Here is a 16,258-nt window from a genome sequence, read left to right as displayed (position 1 = left end):
TGCCTGCACAGTCCCCTTATGATAGTTAATAAGTGTTGCAAGTATGAAAGCAATAGCTTTGATACTTTAGGAATAAAGTGGACCTAAACACAAAACTTTACCAAATTTTCAATTTTCTAAGTATAAAAAGGGCACATAATTCTGTCAAAGTGCCAGTCAGAGTTACATAACTTTGCCTGCACAGTCCCCTTATGATAGCTAGTAAGTGTTGCAAGTATGAAAGCAATAGCTTTGATACTAAAGGAATAAAATGGACCTAAACACAAAACTTAACCAAAAATTTCAATTTTCTAAGTATAAAAAGGGCACATAATTCTGTCAAAATGCACGCCAGAGTTATCTAACTTTGCCTGCCCACTCCCCTCATGATAGTAAGTAAGTGTACCAAGTTTGAATGCAATAGCATTGATACTTTCTGAGAAAAGTGGACCTAAACGCAAAACTTAACCGGACGCCAACGCCGACGCCAAGGTGATGACAATAGCTCATAATTTTTTTTCAAAAAATAGATGAGCTAATAAATGAAAGCTTGTCAGATTTTTTTTGTTTCTTTTAGAGGTCACAGTGACCTTGACCTTTGACCTAGTGACCCAAAAAAGGGTGTGGCATGTAGTACTAATCAAGGTGCATCTACACATGAAGTTTCAAAGTTGTAGGTGGAAGCACTTTGATTTTAGAGCCAATGTTAAGGTTTTAGCAAGATGACAATACCTCGGGTTTTCTCCGAAAACAGCCGAGCTAAAAATGAAGCATACACATGTATGAAAATACTTCCATATGTATTTCAAGACTAAAGATTTAATTCAACTTACCAACAAGTCCAAGAAAACATCCACAAACATTGTGCTACCTTATTGTATTTTATTCATAACATTAGCCAAATATAGTCTATATACATACAATATAGATAAACTAGAGCTTTGTCACAGACGTGACGAATACCCCACATGCCGCATTGACACATAATATTTTGCATGTCGTCTTCACAAAAAACAGCGGACACCATGCTCAATTTTTAAAACACACTAAGTGACCCCTTCACCTAGTGTTTGACCCAGAAAGGCCCATGTTCTAACTTGGCCTTAAGATCATCTCCATAAAACTTCTGACCAAGTTTGGTGAAGATCGGATATAAACTACTTGAATTAGAAAGCTGACACCATGCTGAATGTTAAAAAACGCACTAAATTACCCCGTGATCTAGTTTTAGGCCCGGAATGGCCCATGTTCAAACTTGTCCTAGAGATCATTTAGATAAAACTTGTAAACAAGTTTGGGGAGGATTGGATGAAAACTACTTGAATTAGAGAGCAGACAACATGGTGAGGTTTAAAATGCACTAAGATACCCCATGACCTAGTTTTTGACCCGGCATGACCCATATTCAATCTTGAACTAGACATCATCTAGATACAACTTCTGACCAAGTTTGGTGAAGATTGGATGAAAACTACTTGAATTAGAGAGCGGACAACATTGTGATGTTTAAAACGCCCTAAGTGACCCCATGACCTAGTTTTTGACCCGGCATTACCCATATTCAAACTTGAACTAGACATCATCTAGATACAACTTCTGACCAAGTTTGGTGAAGATTGGATGAAAACTACTTGAATTAGAGGGCGGACATCATTGTGATGTTTAAAACACCCACCCGGTGACCTTGTTTTTGACCCGGGATGACCCATATTCAAACTTGCCCTAGACATTATCAAGATACAACTTCTGACCAATTTTGGTGAAGATTGGATAAAAACTACTTAAATTAGAGAGCGGACAACATGGTGAGGTTTAAAACACACTAAGTGACCCCGTGACCTAGTTTTTGACCCGGCATGGCCCATGTTCGAACTTGACCTACACATCATCTAGTTACAACTTCTGACCAAGTGTGGTGAAGATCGGATTTAAACTTCTTGAAATAGAGAGCTGACACCATGCTCAATGTGTAAAACGTACTAAGTGACCCGGTGACCTAGTTCTTGACTCGGCAAGGCCCATGTTCGAACTCTGCCATAAGATCATCTAGATACAACTTCTGACCAAGTTTGGTGAAGATGGGATGAAAACTACTTGAATTAGAGAGCGGACAAAATGCTGAATGTTTAAAAACGCACTAAGTGACCCCGTGACCTAGTTTTTGACCCGGCAAGGCCCATGTTCGAAATTTGCCTTAAGATCATCTTGATACAACTTTTGACCAAGTTTGGTGAAGATCGGATGAAAACTACTTGAATAAGAGAGCGGACAACATGCTGAATGTTTAAAACGCACTAAGTGACCCCGTGACCTAGCTTTTGACCCGACAAGGCCCATGTTCAAACTTGGCCTAGACATCATGTAGATACAACTTCTGACCAAGCTTGGTGAAGATCGGATAAAAACTACTTGAATTAGAGAGCGGACACTTAATACAGACCGACAGACAGACCGACAGACAAGCTCACTCCTATATACCCCCCTAAACTTCGTTTGTGGGGGTATAATTAGAGAGCGGACACTTAATACGGACTGACAGACAGACAAACCGACTGACCGACAAGTTCACTCCTATATACCCCCCTAAACTTCGTTTGTGGGGATATAATAAATATACAACTACCTCCATGGCATCAGTGCCTACATCCCCCCTTTCCCCACCCAAGTTCCCATTTGGTCGGCCTTATGAAAACAAAGTGGCAAAGGAGACTACTGCTACAAATATGTAGTTAACTTCAAAAAAATTTACTACACTGATTTTGATTATACAGAATCATACCAATTTGGCTCGTGGTAACAAGCAATTTGTCCAATAAGATTTACTTCTGTTTTATTTTAGGGATTCCCTTCCCACAGTCATAACAACCTTCCTACAGTATATTAAAGGAACCTTTCCTACTTGTTTTAAAAAGATGCCAGTGATAGACTGTGGTGTCTGTGATGATAGCGATGATCTCTGAACTGAGCCACGTCCAGTAAGTCACAGGCTCATCAATTTTGGTTTTCGTGAGCAGAAGCTTTGACTCCACGTTGAAAATTTCAAACCGTTGCTCAGCTGCAAAGAAACATACCACTTTATTTAGAATTAAACATTCAGCATTTGCTTTATTCTGTTATCATTATTATTATTCTGGCGTCATGTTAAAATGTGTCTTGTGCCAAATGTGACCAGCAAAGATCCAAATTAGGCTGTGCATACATTTGGCTTATAAGACCACAAAGCCTTGGGTGACTTTTAAGCAGACAAAGGTAGCTCTTAACCAAACTGCGCATATGCACAGCCTTCTCTAGATCTACACTGGGCGCATAGTGCAGAAGACCCATTTTAGCATAATGCAAGAAAAAAACTTGAGTGCTGTTAATTAAATGAATATTGATTGATAATTATCACTTGATAAATTTTATAAATAATTTCTTTAAAAAATATTGGAAAAAAACACGATATTTAACAAAGTAAACTTCTATACTAAATACTGGTAGGAACTAGGCACTTGACTTATTTACATGGTCCAAAAACAGTAAGTATTATATGTTTTTCATACTTCATTAAAGTGTTAATTAACGAATGCCTTACACATGCATGTACACCCACATTTCAAGGCAATAATGGGCTCCTGTGGATTCATAATGACGGAATCGGCACTTGTTTGGCCTGCATAGGATATTGAGCCATCTTTCAGACTGAATACTGTCACCTGAAGATATTGGAATATAGCATCTCTGCTTTGATAAACTGTTCATTGAATTGTTAAATATTGTACAAAAAAAATTCTTTACAAAATTTAACATTTAGAAGCAACATATGAATCAAAACGGTATAGCTTATTTCATCAAGATGCTAGGATTAAGATTCTAAACAGGATATACCCTTTCCCACTCAGAGGAAAAGTAAAAATGGCATAAAACCAGAACAGCCTGGGAGTAACTCGCAGTCTGTTCAGGTTTAATGCTGTTTGATGCTCATCAGTATCTAAAGGTTGGAAATGAAGCCTTTAAAACTTGAATCTATTTAGAAAGCTCTTAATTTAACTTTCTAAGAGGCTACAAATGTGTCAACATACGTTTATAAGTGGTAAAGAAATAAGGGAGCAACTTCAATAATATATATAGATTAAGGGAGCTACATCAAGATTCTACATAGGATTAAGGGAGCTAAATAAAAATTCTACTTAGGATTTAGGGAGCTACATAAAGATTCTACATAGGATTAAGGGGGCTACATCAAGATTCTACATAGGATTAAGGGATCTACATCAAGATTCTACATAGGATTAAGGGTGCTAAATCAAGATTCTACATAGGATTAAGGGGGCTACATCAAGATTCTACATAGGATTAAGGGTGCGAAATCAAGATTCTACATAGGATTAAGGGAGCTACATCAAGATTCTACATAGGATTAAGGGATCTACATCAAGATTCTACATAGGATCAAGGGAGCTAAAGAAACATTCTACATAGGATCAAGGGAGCTAAAGAAACATTCTACATAGGATTAAGGGTGCTAAATCAAGATTCTACATAGGATTAAGGGGGCTACATCAAGATTCTACATAGGATTAAGGGATCTACATCAAGATTCTACATAGGATTAAGGGTGCTAAATCAAGATTCTACATAGGATTAAGGGAGCTACATCAAGATTCTACATAGGATCAAGGGAGCTAAAGAAACATTCTACATAGGATTAAGGGAGCTTCATCAAGATTCTACATAGGATTAAGGGAGCTAAATAAAAATTTTACATAGGTTTAAGGGAGCTAAATAGATTCTACATAGGAGTAAGGGAGCTCCATCAAGATTCTACATAGGATTAAGGGAGCTAAATAAAGATTCTACATAGGATTAAGGGATCTACATCAAGATTATACATAGGATTAAGGGAGCTACATCAAGATTCTACATAGGATTAAGGAAGTTTCATCAATATTCTACATAGGATTAAGGGAGCTACATCAAGATTCTACATAGGATTAAGGACGCTTCATCAAGATTCTACATCGGATTAAGGGAGCTACATCAACATTATACATATGATTAAGGGAGCTACATAAAGATTCTGCAAAGGATTAAGGGAGCTACATCAAGATTCTACATACATGTATAATTAAGGGAGCTACACCAAGTTTCTACACATGATTAAGGGTGCTAAATCAAGAGTCTACATAGGATTTAGGGAGCTACATCAAGATTCTAAATATGATTAAGGGTGCTACATAAAGATTGTTCATATAATTAAGGGTGCTACGTCAAGATTCTGCAAAGGATTACCGTATTTTCTTTTGTATAGCACGCAGTTTTTTACCTCAAAATTTCAAATTAAAAAGTTTGTGCGCGTTATACATTGATACAACGCTATCCTTGCTGCTAAATTGCAATTTTTTTTTTTCGTAATTGTAAATATTCATAATTGCCGCCATTTTTCATTCCAGAAAACTACACCCTATAATCTTACAGACTGAAGGGGCCATTGTCAAAACAACAAAAAGTCGGTAACGGCAGATATGAACAGGGTAGCATTAGTTATTTACAAAAAATAAAATGTTTGAATAAAGTATGCGAACATTTATTTGTCTGTTTTTGTGCATTTGTACGGCCATTTTCGGTCCGATTAGGAAGCTTTCGTTGGACTGGTAAAGGTATTTGGTCTTTTTTGCAGGTAACCATAGCTGTTAACAGGGACGTTTCCAGTTTGGTCCAGGTTTTTGGCGCCTTCATTGTTCATCACATTCACGCCTGTGTAGTGCGACAAACAATAACCCAACTTGTCCAACATAGATTAACAGTTTTACGTCAATACTGACATATCTCAACAACTGTAGCCCTGTCTCCCATGCGCCACAAAGTTTTTATTCAGCATTCAAATTTAAAGCCAATGCTTTCCCTGAGGAAGAATGACACAATGTACATGAAATCTTATTTTCTCATGTTTTACACAAAATGCACATGGACTGTTAATCTTTTGCTAGAAAATTACAAAATTGTCAGAAAGTATAGTGCTATGCAACCCATGCTCCTAATCATAATGACACTTCCTATTTTGAATGCTATATTAAGCTTTCCAATGCCCCAGATTATTGGATTGCGCAATAGTAAAATGGCGGCCATTTTCGGTCCGATTTGGTGGTTTTATTGTCTTTAAATATTTTTTTCTCCATTTTTGCATTAATAAAACTAGAATCTTGATGTAGCTCCCTTAATCCTATGTAGCATCTTGATGTAGCTCCCTTAATCCCTTGTAGAGTCTTGATTTAGCACCCTTAATCCTATGTAGAAACTTGATGTAGCTCCCTTTATTATATGTAGAATCTTGATGGATCTCCCTTACCGTATATAATTAAGGGTGCTACATCAAGATTCTACATAGGATTGAGGGTGCTACATCAAGATTCTACATAGGATTGAGGGTGCTACATCAATATTCTACACAGGATTAGTGGTGCTTTATTATTTCTTACTACATATCCTACAATAAAAATGATATTATCTGTCAGACAAATGCAAATTTATAACAACAAATTTACCTTATTTTCCAGACAACACTGTTTTTATGTTTCACTAATGCAATCTTTAAGAAACAAGACAATTGAAAAACACAGAAAATCTATGATTTTGTGATTATTTATCAAACAGTCAAATATACACCACACATGTTAACATACAGTAGACTTGTCAGCCTCCTCTTTTTTCTTGCCATGCCTCACTGCAATCCATCGGTCAGAGGTCAAGGTCACCCTACACCACGTCACCTGATCAGCTGGTATTCCCACATTGGTCAACTGAAAGTGAAACACTCAACTGATTAATTGAACTATAGTTTTGACACAAATATGACTAATGCCAGACCACCACTTTGTCAACTACATTCAGGGAAAAACCTCAATCAGTGGTGTCTACCCAAGTGTCATTAACATCTACACTTCAAGGTGGATACATATTTGAAACAAGAGCTGTCATCATATGCCCCCTATAAACGCTTGATAGAAGTTATGAGCATTTTTCGAAACCTAACCGCAAATTTCGAAACCTAAACGCGGACACTAGGTTCAAGATCACAGGGGTCAAAATTTGTGTGCGTATGGAAAGGCCCTGTCCATATACACATGCATACCAAATATGAAGGTTACATCTCAAGGGACATACAGTGCTCACGCTGCTGCCAGACATTATCGCCAATGGCGAATATTAAATCCAACTGGCAATTATTTCTTAAAATTGTCTAGAAAAAATGGCGATTATTTTATCCGCCTACATCAAAAATAAATTTGCCTCTACAATTTTTGCGGCTAATGCAAAAAGCCTGTAAATCGGGCCATCAAGCAGGAAAAATTGATAACGAGATTACCTGTGTACACACTCGACCCTGTGTATTGTCATTATTTTATCGCAAATTATTATTTAAGCGTCACTATTGAAAATTGAGAATGCGGTGTTACGGATGGTCTGGTTGACAATATTTCGTATTGTACTAACTAGAACTTGCACCTAGACAGACTTAACAAGATGTGTTTGTGATACACAATGTCCCCCTATATGATGTTTGACATTGTAGGATGTCCTCGACCTTGTGAAGGATGACCTTGACCTTTCACCACTCAAAATGTGCAGCTCCATGAGATACACATGCATGCCAAATATCAAGTTGCTATCTTCAATATTGCAAAAGTATTTATAAAATAAGCGATTTGGGCCACACATATTTGACCTCTGACCTTGAAGGATGACCTTGACCTTTCACCACTCAAAATGAGCAGCTCCATGAGATGCACATGCATGCCAAATATCAAGTTGCTATCTTCAATATTGCAAAAGTATTCATAAAATGAGCGATTTTGGCCACATATAATTGACCTCTGTCCTTGAAGGATGACCTTGACCTTTCACCACTCAAAATGTGCAGCTCCATGAGATACACATGCATGCCAAATATCAAGTTGCTATCTTCAATATTGCAAAAGTATTCATAAAATGAGCGATTTTGGCCACATATATTTGACCTCTGACCTTGAAGGATGACCTTGACCTTTCACCACTCAAAATGTGCAGCTTCATGAGATACACATGCATGCCAAATATGAAGTTGCTATCTTCAATATAGCGAAAGTTATTGCAAAATGTTAAAGTTGGCGCAAACAGACAGACAGACCAACAGACAGGGCAAAAACAATATGTCCCCCACTACTACATGTATAGTGGGGGACATAAAAAAATGAACAATTTGAAGGGCAGTTTTCTTATTTCATTAATAGTACTTATATAAAAGTATTACCGTAGGTTTCCACGTAAAGCGCGCAGTGTTTTACCTCCAAAATTCAAATTAAAAAGCTGGTGCGTGCTATACATTGATACAACGCTATCATGGCTGCTAAATTGGTAAAAAATTTGTTGTGTAATCGTAAATAATCAAAATGGCCCCCATGTTTTTTTCCAGAAAACTACCACCCTATAATCGTACAGACTGAGGGGCCATTGTCGAAACAACAAGAAGTCGCAACTGGTAGATATGAATGTGTTAGAAGAAGTTTTGGTCAAAAATAAATTGTTTGAATAAACCTGCGGACATTTCTTTGTTTGTGTTTTTACACTTCTTTATTGATGAATTCCGATGGGGAATGTTGTCGACATTTCGGAGAGCAGGCAAGGGTAGGTGCAAACGAGGTCTTTTTTGCGGGTAACAGTAGGTGTGAAAGGGGGTCATTTTGCAGTTCGTTATTGGCAGATGTTATTGAGTAATATGTGCCACGACTTGTTAAGACGCTAATTGACATTTGAGACACTAATTGACACTTGAGAACTTCAAGATATGCAATTGCATTTTGTGTGTATAAATATTGAACGTTCAACAGTGGTGTACCTCAACAATTGTATCCCTGTCTCCCATGCGACATTCAAATTTACCGGTAATGCCCATGCTTTCCCTGAGGAAAAATCACACGATGTACACTAATTCTTATTTTCTCACATTTTTCACGAAATGCATGTGGACTGTTAATCTTTTGCTAGAAAATTACAAAATTGCCAGAAAAGTATAGTGCTATGCAACCCATGCTCCTAATCATAATGTCGCTTCCTATTTTGAATGCTTAATTAAGCTTTCCAATGCCCCAGATTATTGGATTGTGCAGTAGTAAAATGGCGGCCATTTTCGGTCCGATTTGGTGGTTTTATAATCTTTAAATATGTTTTTCTCCATTTTTGCATTTAAAAAACAGCCAGCGGGCTATACATGGGAGCGCGCTATACGTGGAAACCTACGGTAATCTTTTTGTTTTAAAGTATATATGTTTGTAACTGTAGCTGATGTCTGGTTTGTTAAGTCACACCCACAACCTTTATTGTATTCTTGATTGTAAAGCCATGATAATATTTTATAAGAAAATGACACTGATATTACAGTATGCTTGATTTAAAGTATATATTATAACTTAAATCCAATATATGTACATTTGATAGAACAAAGATGAGATTCATTGTTGTTTTTTTCTTTTTGCCTTCAGTACCATTTTGCAGAAAAGTCCCTGTATGTTTTGGCTTTTATTTAAAAAAAGAAAAAAAAGATGGCTATTATTTTCTGATGGCCAGTGTGAGCACTGACATAGAAGTTATGAGCATTTTTAGAAACCTAAACGCAAAGTATGATGGAAAGACGGACAGACAGACGGACAGTCCGATCACTATATGCCCTCCTTCGGGGGCATAAAAAAGATGAATATACAACTAGTAAACATAAAATTATTCTTTGTTTTATTATTGAATAACCTGTATTACAATAGTCCCTGCTTGATGGTTTATTTAAAATCTGTGGTCATGATAAAATAAGCATACAGTTTACAAATATAACACAATTGACACAAACCCTTGTTATTGACAAAAGATCCGTCTGTTTATTGATCAAAAAGACATATAGTATAAACAGACCGAGTTTTATAAGAAGTAACATCCTCATAAATTCAAATGTTGTGTTTTTATCGTGTTAATTCTGTGCATTAAAATCAACTGGATACATACCATGTTCCTATATTATTCCTTTTTAATCCGATAATCCAATACATGTACAACCACAAATTCAATAAGACAAAATAATTCTAGCAAATATTGATGATGAAAGTGTTATAGAACAAGAGGGCCAAGATGGCCCTAGTTCGCTCACCTGAGAGCAGTCAGTTCATTTAATCTTAACCAAATGTCAAACTTGACCTAGATATTGTCCAGACAAACATCCTGGTCAAGTTTCATCATTATTTCATCTGCGAGTCATGATCAATGTACCTATGAAGTTTCATGATCCTAGGCATTAGCGTTCTTGATTTATCATCCAGAAACCATTTAACTATTTCAGGTCACTGTGACCTTTGACCTAGTGACCTGAAAATCGATAGGGGTCATCTTCGAGTCATGATCAATGTACCTATGAAGTTTAATGATCCTAGGCATAAGCGTTCTTTAGTTATCATCTGGAAATCATTTTACTATTTTGGGTCACAGTGACCTTGGCCTTTGACCTAGTGACCTGAAAATAAATAGGGGTCATCTTCGAGTCATGATCAATGTACCTATGAAGTTTCATGATCCTAGGCCTAAGCGTTCTTGAGTTATCATCCGGAAACCATTTTACTATTTTGAGTCATCGTGACCTTGACCTTTGACCTAGTGACCTGAAAATCAATATGGGTTATCTGCGAGTCATGATCAATGTATCTATGAAGTTTTATGATCCTAGGCATAAGCGTTCTTGAGTTATCATCCTGAAATCATTTTACTGCTTTGGGTCACCGTGACCTTGACCTTTGACCTAGTGACCTGAAAATCAATAGGGGTCATCTGCAAGTCATGATCAATGTATCTATGAAGTTTCATGATCCTAGGCATAAGTGTTCTTGAGTTATCATCCAGAAACCATTTTACTATTTCGGGTAATCGTGACCTTGACCTTTGACCTAGTGACCTGAAAATCAATAGGGGTCATCTGTGAGTCATGATCAATGTACCTATGAAGTTTCATGATCCTAGGCGTAAGCGTTCTTGAGTTATCATTGGGAATTTTTTTTACTATTTCAGGTTACCGTGACCTTGACCTTTGACCTAGCGACCTCAATATCAATAGGGGTCATCTGCGAGTCATGATCAATGTACCTATGAAGTTTCATGATCCTAGGCCTGAGCGTTCTTGACTTATCATTCGGAAACCATCTGGTGGACAGACATACGGACCGACATGAGCAAAACAATATACCAGGTATCCTCTTCTTTGAAGGAAGGCATAATAAAATACCACGTGCAAATTTCCTCATTAACATCCAGCGAGAATAAACGAAACTTTGACCTTGAAGGATGACCTTGCCCTTGAACTTCCACCACTCAAAATGTGCAGCTTCATGAGATACACATGCATGCCAAATATCAAGTTGCTATCTTCAATATTGAAAAAGTTATGGTCAATGTTAAAGTTTTCGGACGGACAGACGTCATATATTTGACATTTTATATAATAATAGTAAAGGTATCCAACGATGATTTCACAGGTGTATTGAATAACACAATGCAACAGCATAAACGATCAAACAATGCACACATATGTCATTGTGGTCAAACCATACGCAATAGGTGTACATTTAACAATCTGGAACCCCTGGGGTAAGCTTGGGTGGGGGGGGGGGGTAGGGTCCCGGGCGGGGGATACTTTATGATACTGCTGCCTGTGCCATAATTCCACAGGTACTTAAAACAATTTTTTGGTCCTTATATATATATATAATAAGAGTAAAGGTACCCAACGATGATTTCACAGGTGTATTGAATAAAACAGTGCAACAGCATAAAAGATCAAACAATGCACACATATGTCGTTGTGGTTGCCAGCAGGAAGCGTCCATCTATGATAAAACACCTTTTATTTGATGAAAATCGTCCAAGTATGTCCAAAACAGCCAAAAGTTTCACAAATAGTACCCCAAAATCCAAGTGTGTAATTCCTGACGTCCAGCTGTCAGTAATGAATGAAGGCGATTTTCGGTCGATTGTTCACAATTAAACAAGAACTTTGCTATAAACTCCACAAATGTTTTTTATTTACTTGTTTTATCATAGATGGACGCTTCCTGCTGGCAACCACAACGACATATGTGTGCATTGTTTGATCTTTTATGCTGTTGCATTGTGTTATTCAATACACCTGTGAAATAATCGTTGGGTACCTTTACTCTTATTATATCCTACCGTAACCCAAATTCGACGACACCTAAATTCGACGATGTTCTATTTTTATCGATTTAAATTTAAATGGATGATTATTGTCTTGGAATCATTTCAAAGTATTACAGCCGAGTTAAAAATTATTATTTTGTGCTATATAAGTTCTTTCATTATTTGCTAAATATTGCTTTATGTAACCGTGATATCGTCGAATTTGGGTCACACCGGGATATAGCCTCTAAACCTATAATTTCGTGCACCTTACACTTCAAAGTCATATATTTCATGAAAAATCATTAGACAATAACTAAACTTGATATATACTTTATGATTTATCTTTTGTTTAACAAATAACGAGTGAAATATGTTGGTTGACAGACAATAATAATGGAGTTACGTACCTTTAAACCACAGGTGGTTAGCGTGTGGCTATGATATTAATTAGTGAAAACATCATTTTGAATGATAAATAATCATATTATAACGAAAAATTAACTTTTCTGAAAAAAATAATATTTCACTATCAAATATATATATAACAAGGTATGCAACTCAAAATCAGCCCAAAACGGGGTGCATCGCTTTGAACAGCCATATCTTCATAAATTTTGCAGCGATTTTCACGATCTCGGTCTTATTCAACGCAGAAATGAATTTCCTTTCTGGAAATGTATATGTCTTGCAATATTTTTACAAATGCTGGGTCAACTTTTAAGAAATAACACAATACACAACACGCATGACCCAGTTGACAGTGATCATGCTGTCTTTAAGACTGAAATCTTCACGGAGTAAAGGGCAACTTCCCTACAAAGTTCATGTAGTTCGATACCATAATTCAATAAAACGTATGAAAAAACATTATTACCGTTCTTGTCGTTACATTCTGCATCAAGACTAACTGTCCAGCGCCGTTTGAAACCTTTGTTTACATACATTTCAACTAACTGACATTTTAAACATACGAGTGATTTCATTGGTCCAATGCGGAGGTGTGTCTTTACAACTGGAGATTTCATTCATAAAGAATACATGATCACTGTCAACTGGGTCATGCGTGTTGTGTATCGTGTTATTTCTTAAAAGTTGACCCAGCATTTGTAAAAATATTGCAAGACATATACATTTCCAGAAAGGAAATTCATTTCTGCGTTGAATAAGACCGAGATCGTGAAAATCGCTGCACAATTGATGAAGATATGGCTGTTCAAAGCGATGCACCCCGTTTTGGGGTGATTTTGAGTTGCATACCTTGTTATATATATATTTGATAGTGAAATTTTTTTTTTCAGAAAAGTTAATTTTTCGTTATAATATGATTATTTATCATTCAAAATGATGTTTTCACTAATTAATATCATAGCCACACGCTAACCACCTGTGCTTTAAACATTCATGTATATCGTAGTCTGCGTCACACAGAATTACCCTATAAGATCGTGCACCGATTTTGTTGACGTCACAGCGAGGCCCTGGGATGTGTTTATAATAACCGACATATGTTTTTGTGAATATGTGTTTATTTGTATTAAATATGTGTTTTTTTAGATGAATTTCGTGAATAGACTGTATTGAAAATAATGGATGAAACAAAACTGGTCTTCATAAAAACCAAATATGAACTGTGATAACTGTATTCAGAGGTCTAGATAAAGTGTATTTACTAACGGAAAATAGCTTAATAAAATTCTATTCACAATGGGGGCATAAAAGGCTGTCACCCCTTCTAATGGCAGTTGTTTTGTGACAAAATCTCAAATTGACGCAGCGAGAATCTTTATCGCAATAGGCCGGTCACGATCTTAACGTATGGTCTCGTGTCATCATTTGGGGGTAAAGTTTTCAGCAAACAGCATACTTTAACCGTATTGTAATGCAAAGTTCAGAGTGCACAACACAAATTCAAGACGGGCCTCCAAGGGAAACTACTCTTACAACATTTTACGATCAAAACATTGACAAACATAGCCGTCTGGTGAAGGAAATGTGCAGATTTTAAACATCTTTTTAGGCTATTTCTTTGGAACGAGGTCAGAAAAACGAACATTATATCATATTTATTGTTTTTTCATCATGATTAATAACTTATCGGCTGTGGAAATTCTCGCGTTAAAAACTGAACAGTTTACGGGCACGTACGTTCGAATGTTGCTTAGAAGTTTACGTCATAAAAGTGTACACGATCTTATAGGGCTGCACGAAGTTATAGGAATAGAGGATATATAAGGACCAAAAAATTGTTTCAAGTACCTGTGCATAATTCAGTCCATTCATGAGAGTTATTAATAATAATGTGCAATATATAATATTTCCGTTGCAACTTACGTTTATAAGTTCGTTGATTGTAACAGGTGGCCCTGGTTCGGCCATTGCTTTTCCATGTATCCTTACATGATTTTGGCAACCTTGAACACTTGAAGATGCTGATCACTAAAAAAAAATAGTTTTGCAAACCGGAAACGGATAGTTATAGATGCAGACTTATAGGTTACAGTATACTAAACAATCGTTTTATCGTTTCATGGGGGTATATGGAAATACGGACCATGAATATACGGCCCAGATATACGGTCCAGGTAGGCGGACAATACGGCCCGGGTCGGCGGACCATACGACCCAGATTATCGGACAATACGGGCCACATGTTTTTTTTAACGTCATGTACATTATTCTTATACACAAATATACTACAATACTGTGCTACTATTGTACTATGCACGTGTTAAAAATAAATAAAACGGGAAATGAAACGTTTGTGTTCATATTTCTCTCTAAAAAAATATCAAAGTTGACAGGAAGGCATGTTTTACACTTAAAACTATTGTTCGGGTTTTATCTTTCGGAGTTAATGGTAGGGCATGAATTGGTGTTCACTCCTGAATCCTTGAATTATGATAAACTTGACTATAGTAAAACCTTGCACTGAAAAAGGTTACATTCCACTAAGAAACGGCCGTAAAAAAGTTGCAAAAACAGTCGATTTTGATTAGTGTCAAGTTCTTTTTTGCATTGAACAAGACATATCTTTTTTTATTGCATACATCGATTCCGCTTAGAATGGCCTTTAAGAAAAGCTATGGTTATGGGGGCCTCTATGTGCAAAATGTTGCATTTATTTTCGCTTAAAGTTGTCGCTTTTACATTGAATTATATAGGGAAACTATTTAGTATATTTTGACCTTAATTATAAATTGTAAAATGTTACGCAGACTAAACCGAAGTGTGTACTAAGTCATCAAACGTTCGACATGCGTATTCTCCGAACTATGTTATATTTTGTTCGATGATGTTTATTTTATTTTATTTATTTGTAACATATATGCATCTCAATAAGATCATGATTGTACATATTAACAAATATGACATACCGGTATTTCGTCAGTACGTATATACTTGAGTATTATTTACATTCACTATTATTGCACGCATAAGTTATTCAGGTTATACTAACAACATTAATATCGCTATGTGATTAAACATCCATGTTTTTATGGTTCATATCGTCACCAGAAACATTAATTTTGGAGACGATGCAATAAAATATGTGTAGGGATTGAACAAATGAGAGTAGATAAGTTAAAATTATTAAGGTTGATGAAATTCCACCCTCAAAATGGAACACCCTGGGTATAACTAAAAAAAGAAAATCCCATAATCTTCTCATATGAATTACATGATCACATCCTTGAAAAAGTAAATCATACCAAATATCTAGGCCTCACACGCCAAAGTAACCTCAAATGGGATAAAAATATTAACTCTATCACTAATAATGCAAACCATAAACTAGAATTTCTTCGCCAAATCCAAAACATTAGCTAATCAAAAGTTAATGATCATGTTTACAAAGCAATAGTTAGGCCTAAACTAGAATATTATCCAGTGTCTGGGACCCACATGCAAAAGCTCAAATAAATCTAGGCCCGTTGCCAGAGTTTTGAAAAGGTGAGGGTGCGAATTTTCCTATCAACGATTGTTATTGAGCAACGAAGTTTCGAAGCGGTAGGTGGGGGAGAGGTTGGCCCCTTCCTGCAATCGGGGATGGGGGGCTTGGAGGTCCTCTCTCTAGAAAAGTTTGAAAATTCAC

At 36.4% G+C, this 16,258-nt stretch overlaps 1 protein-coding gene across 2 annotated transcripts in view; it reads right to left on the bottom strand.

The window, feature by feature from the left end:
• LOC127854537 (clathrin heavy chain-like) overlaps positions 1–14,728 on the bottom strand; it is a 57,407-nt gene extending 42,679 nt beyond the window's left edge. The window contains exons 1-4 of one of the 2 annotated variants that reach the window (XM_052389604.1): positions 14,497–14,728; positions 6,642–6,758; positions 3,554–3,674; positions 2,879–3,034 (exon numbers count right to left, since the gene is read on the bottom strand). In XM_052389604.1, the coding sequence (XP_052245564.1) occupies positions 2,879–3,034; positions 3,554–3,674; positions 6,642–6,758; positions 14,497–14,541 (439 nt within the window). In that variant the 5' untranslated portion in view covers positions 14,542–14,728. The remainder of the gene's footprint in view (positions 1–2,878; positions 3,035–3,553; positions 3,675–6,641; positions 6,759–14,496) is intronic. The other variant, XM_052389610.1, reaches the window with a different exon arrangement.
• Between the last annotated feature and the right edge of the window lie 1,530 nt (positions 14,729–16,258).

The sequence above is a fragment of the Dreissena polymorpha genome, chromosome 1 (genome assembly GCF_020536995.1).
Source record: "Dreissena polymorpha isolate Duluth1 chromosome 1, UMN_Dpol_1.0, whole genome shotgun sequence".
Classification (NCBI taxonomy): domain Eukaryota; kingdom Metazoa; phylum Mollusca; class Bivalvia; order Myida; family Dreissenidae; genus Dreissena; species Dreissena polymorpha.
Note: the sequence above shows the minus strand (reverse complement) of the source record. Positions and strands in the feature narration are given on the sequence as shown.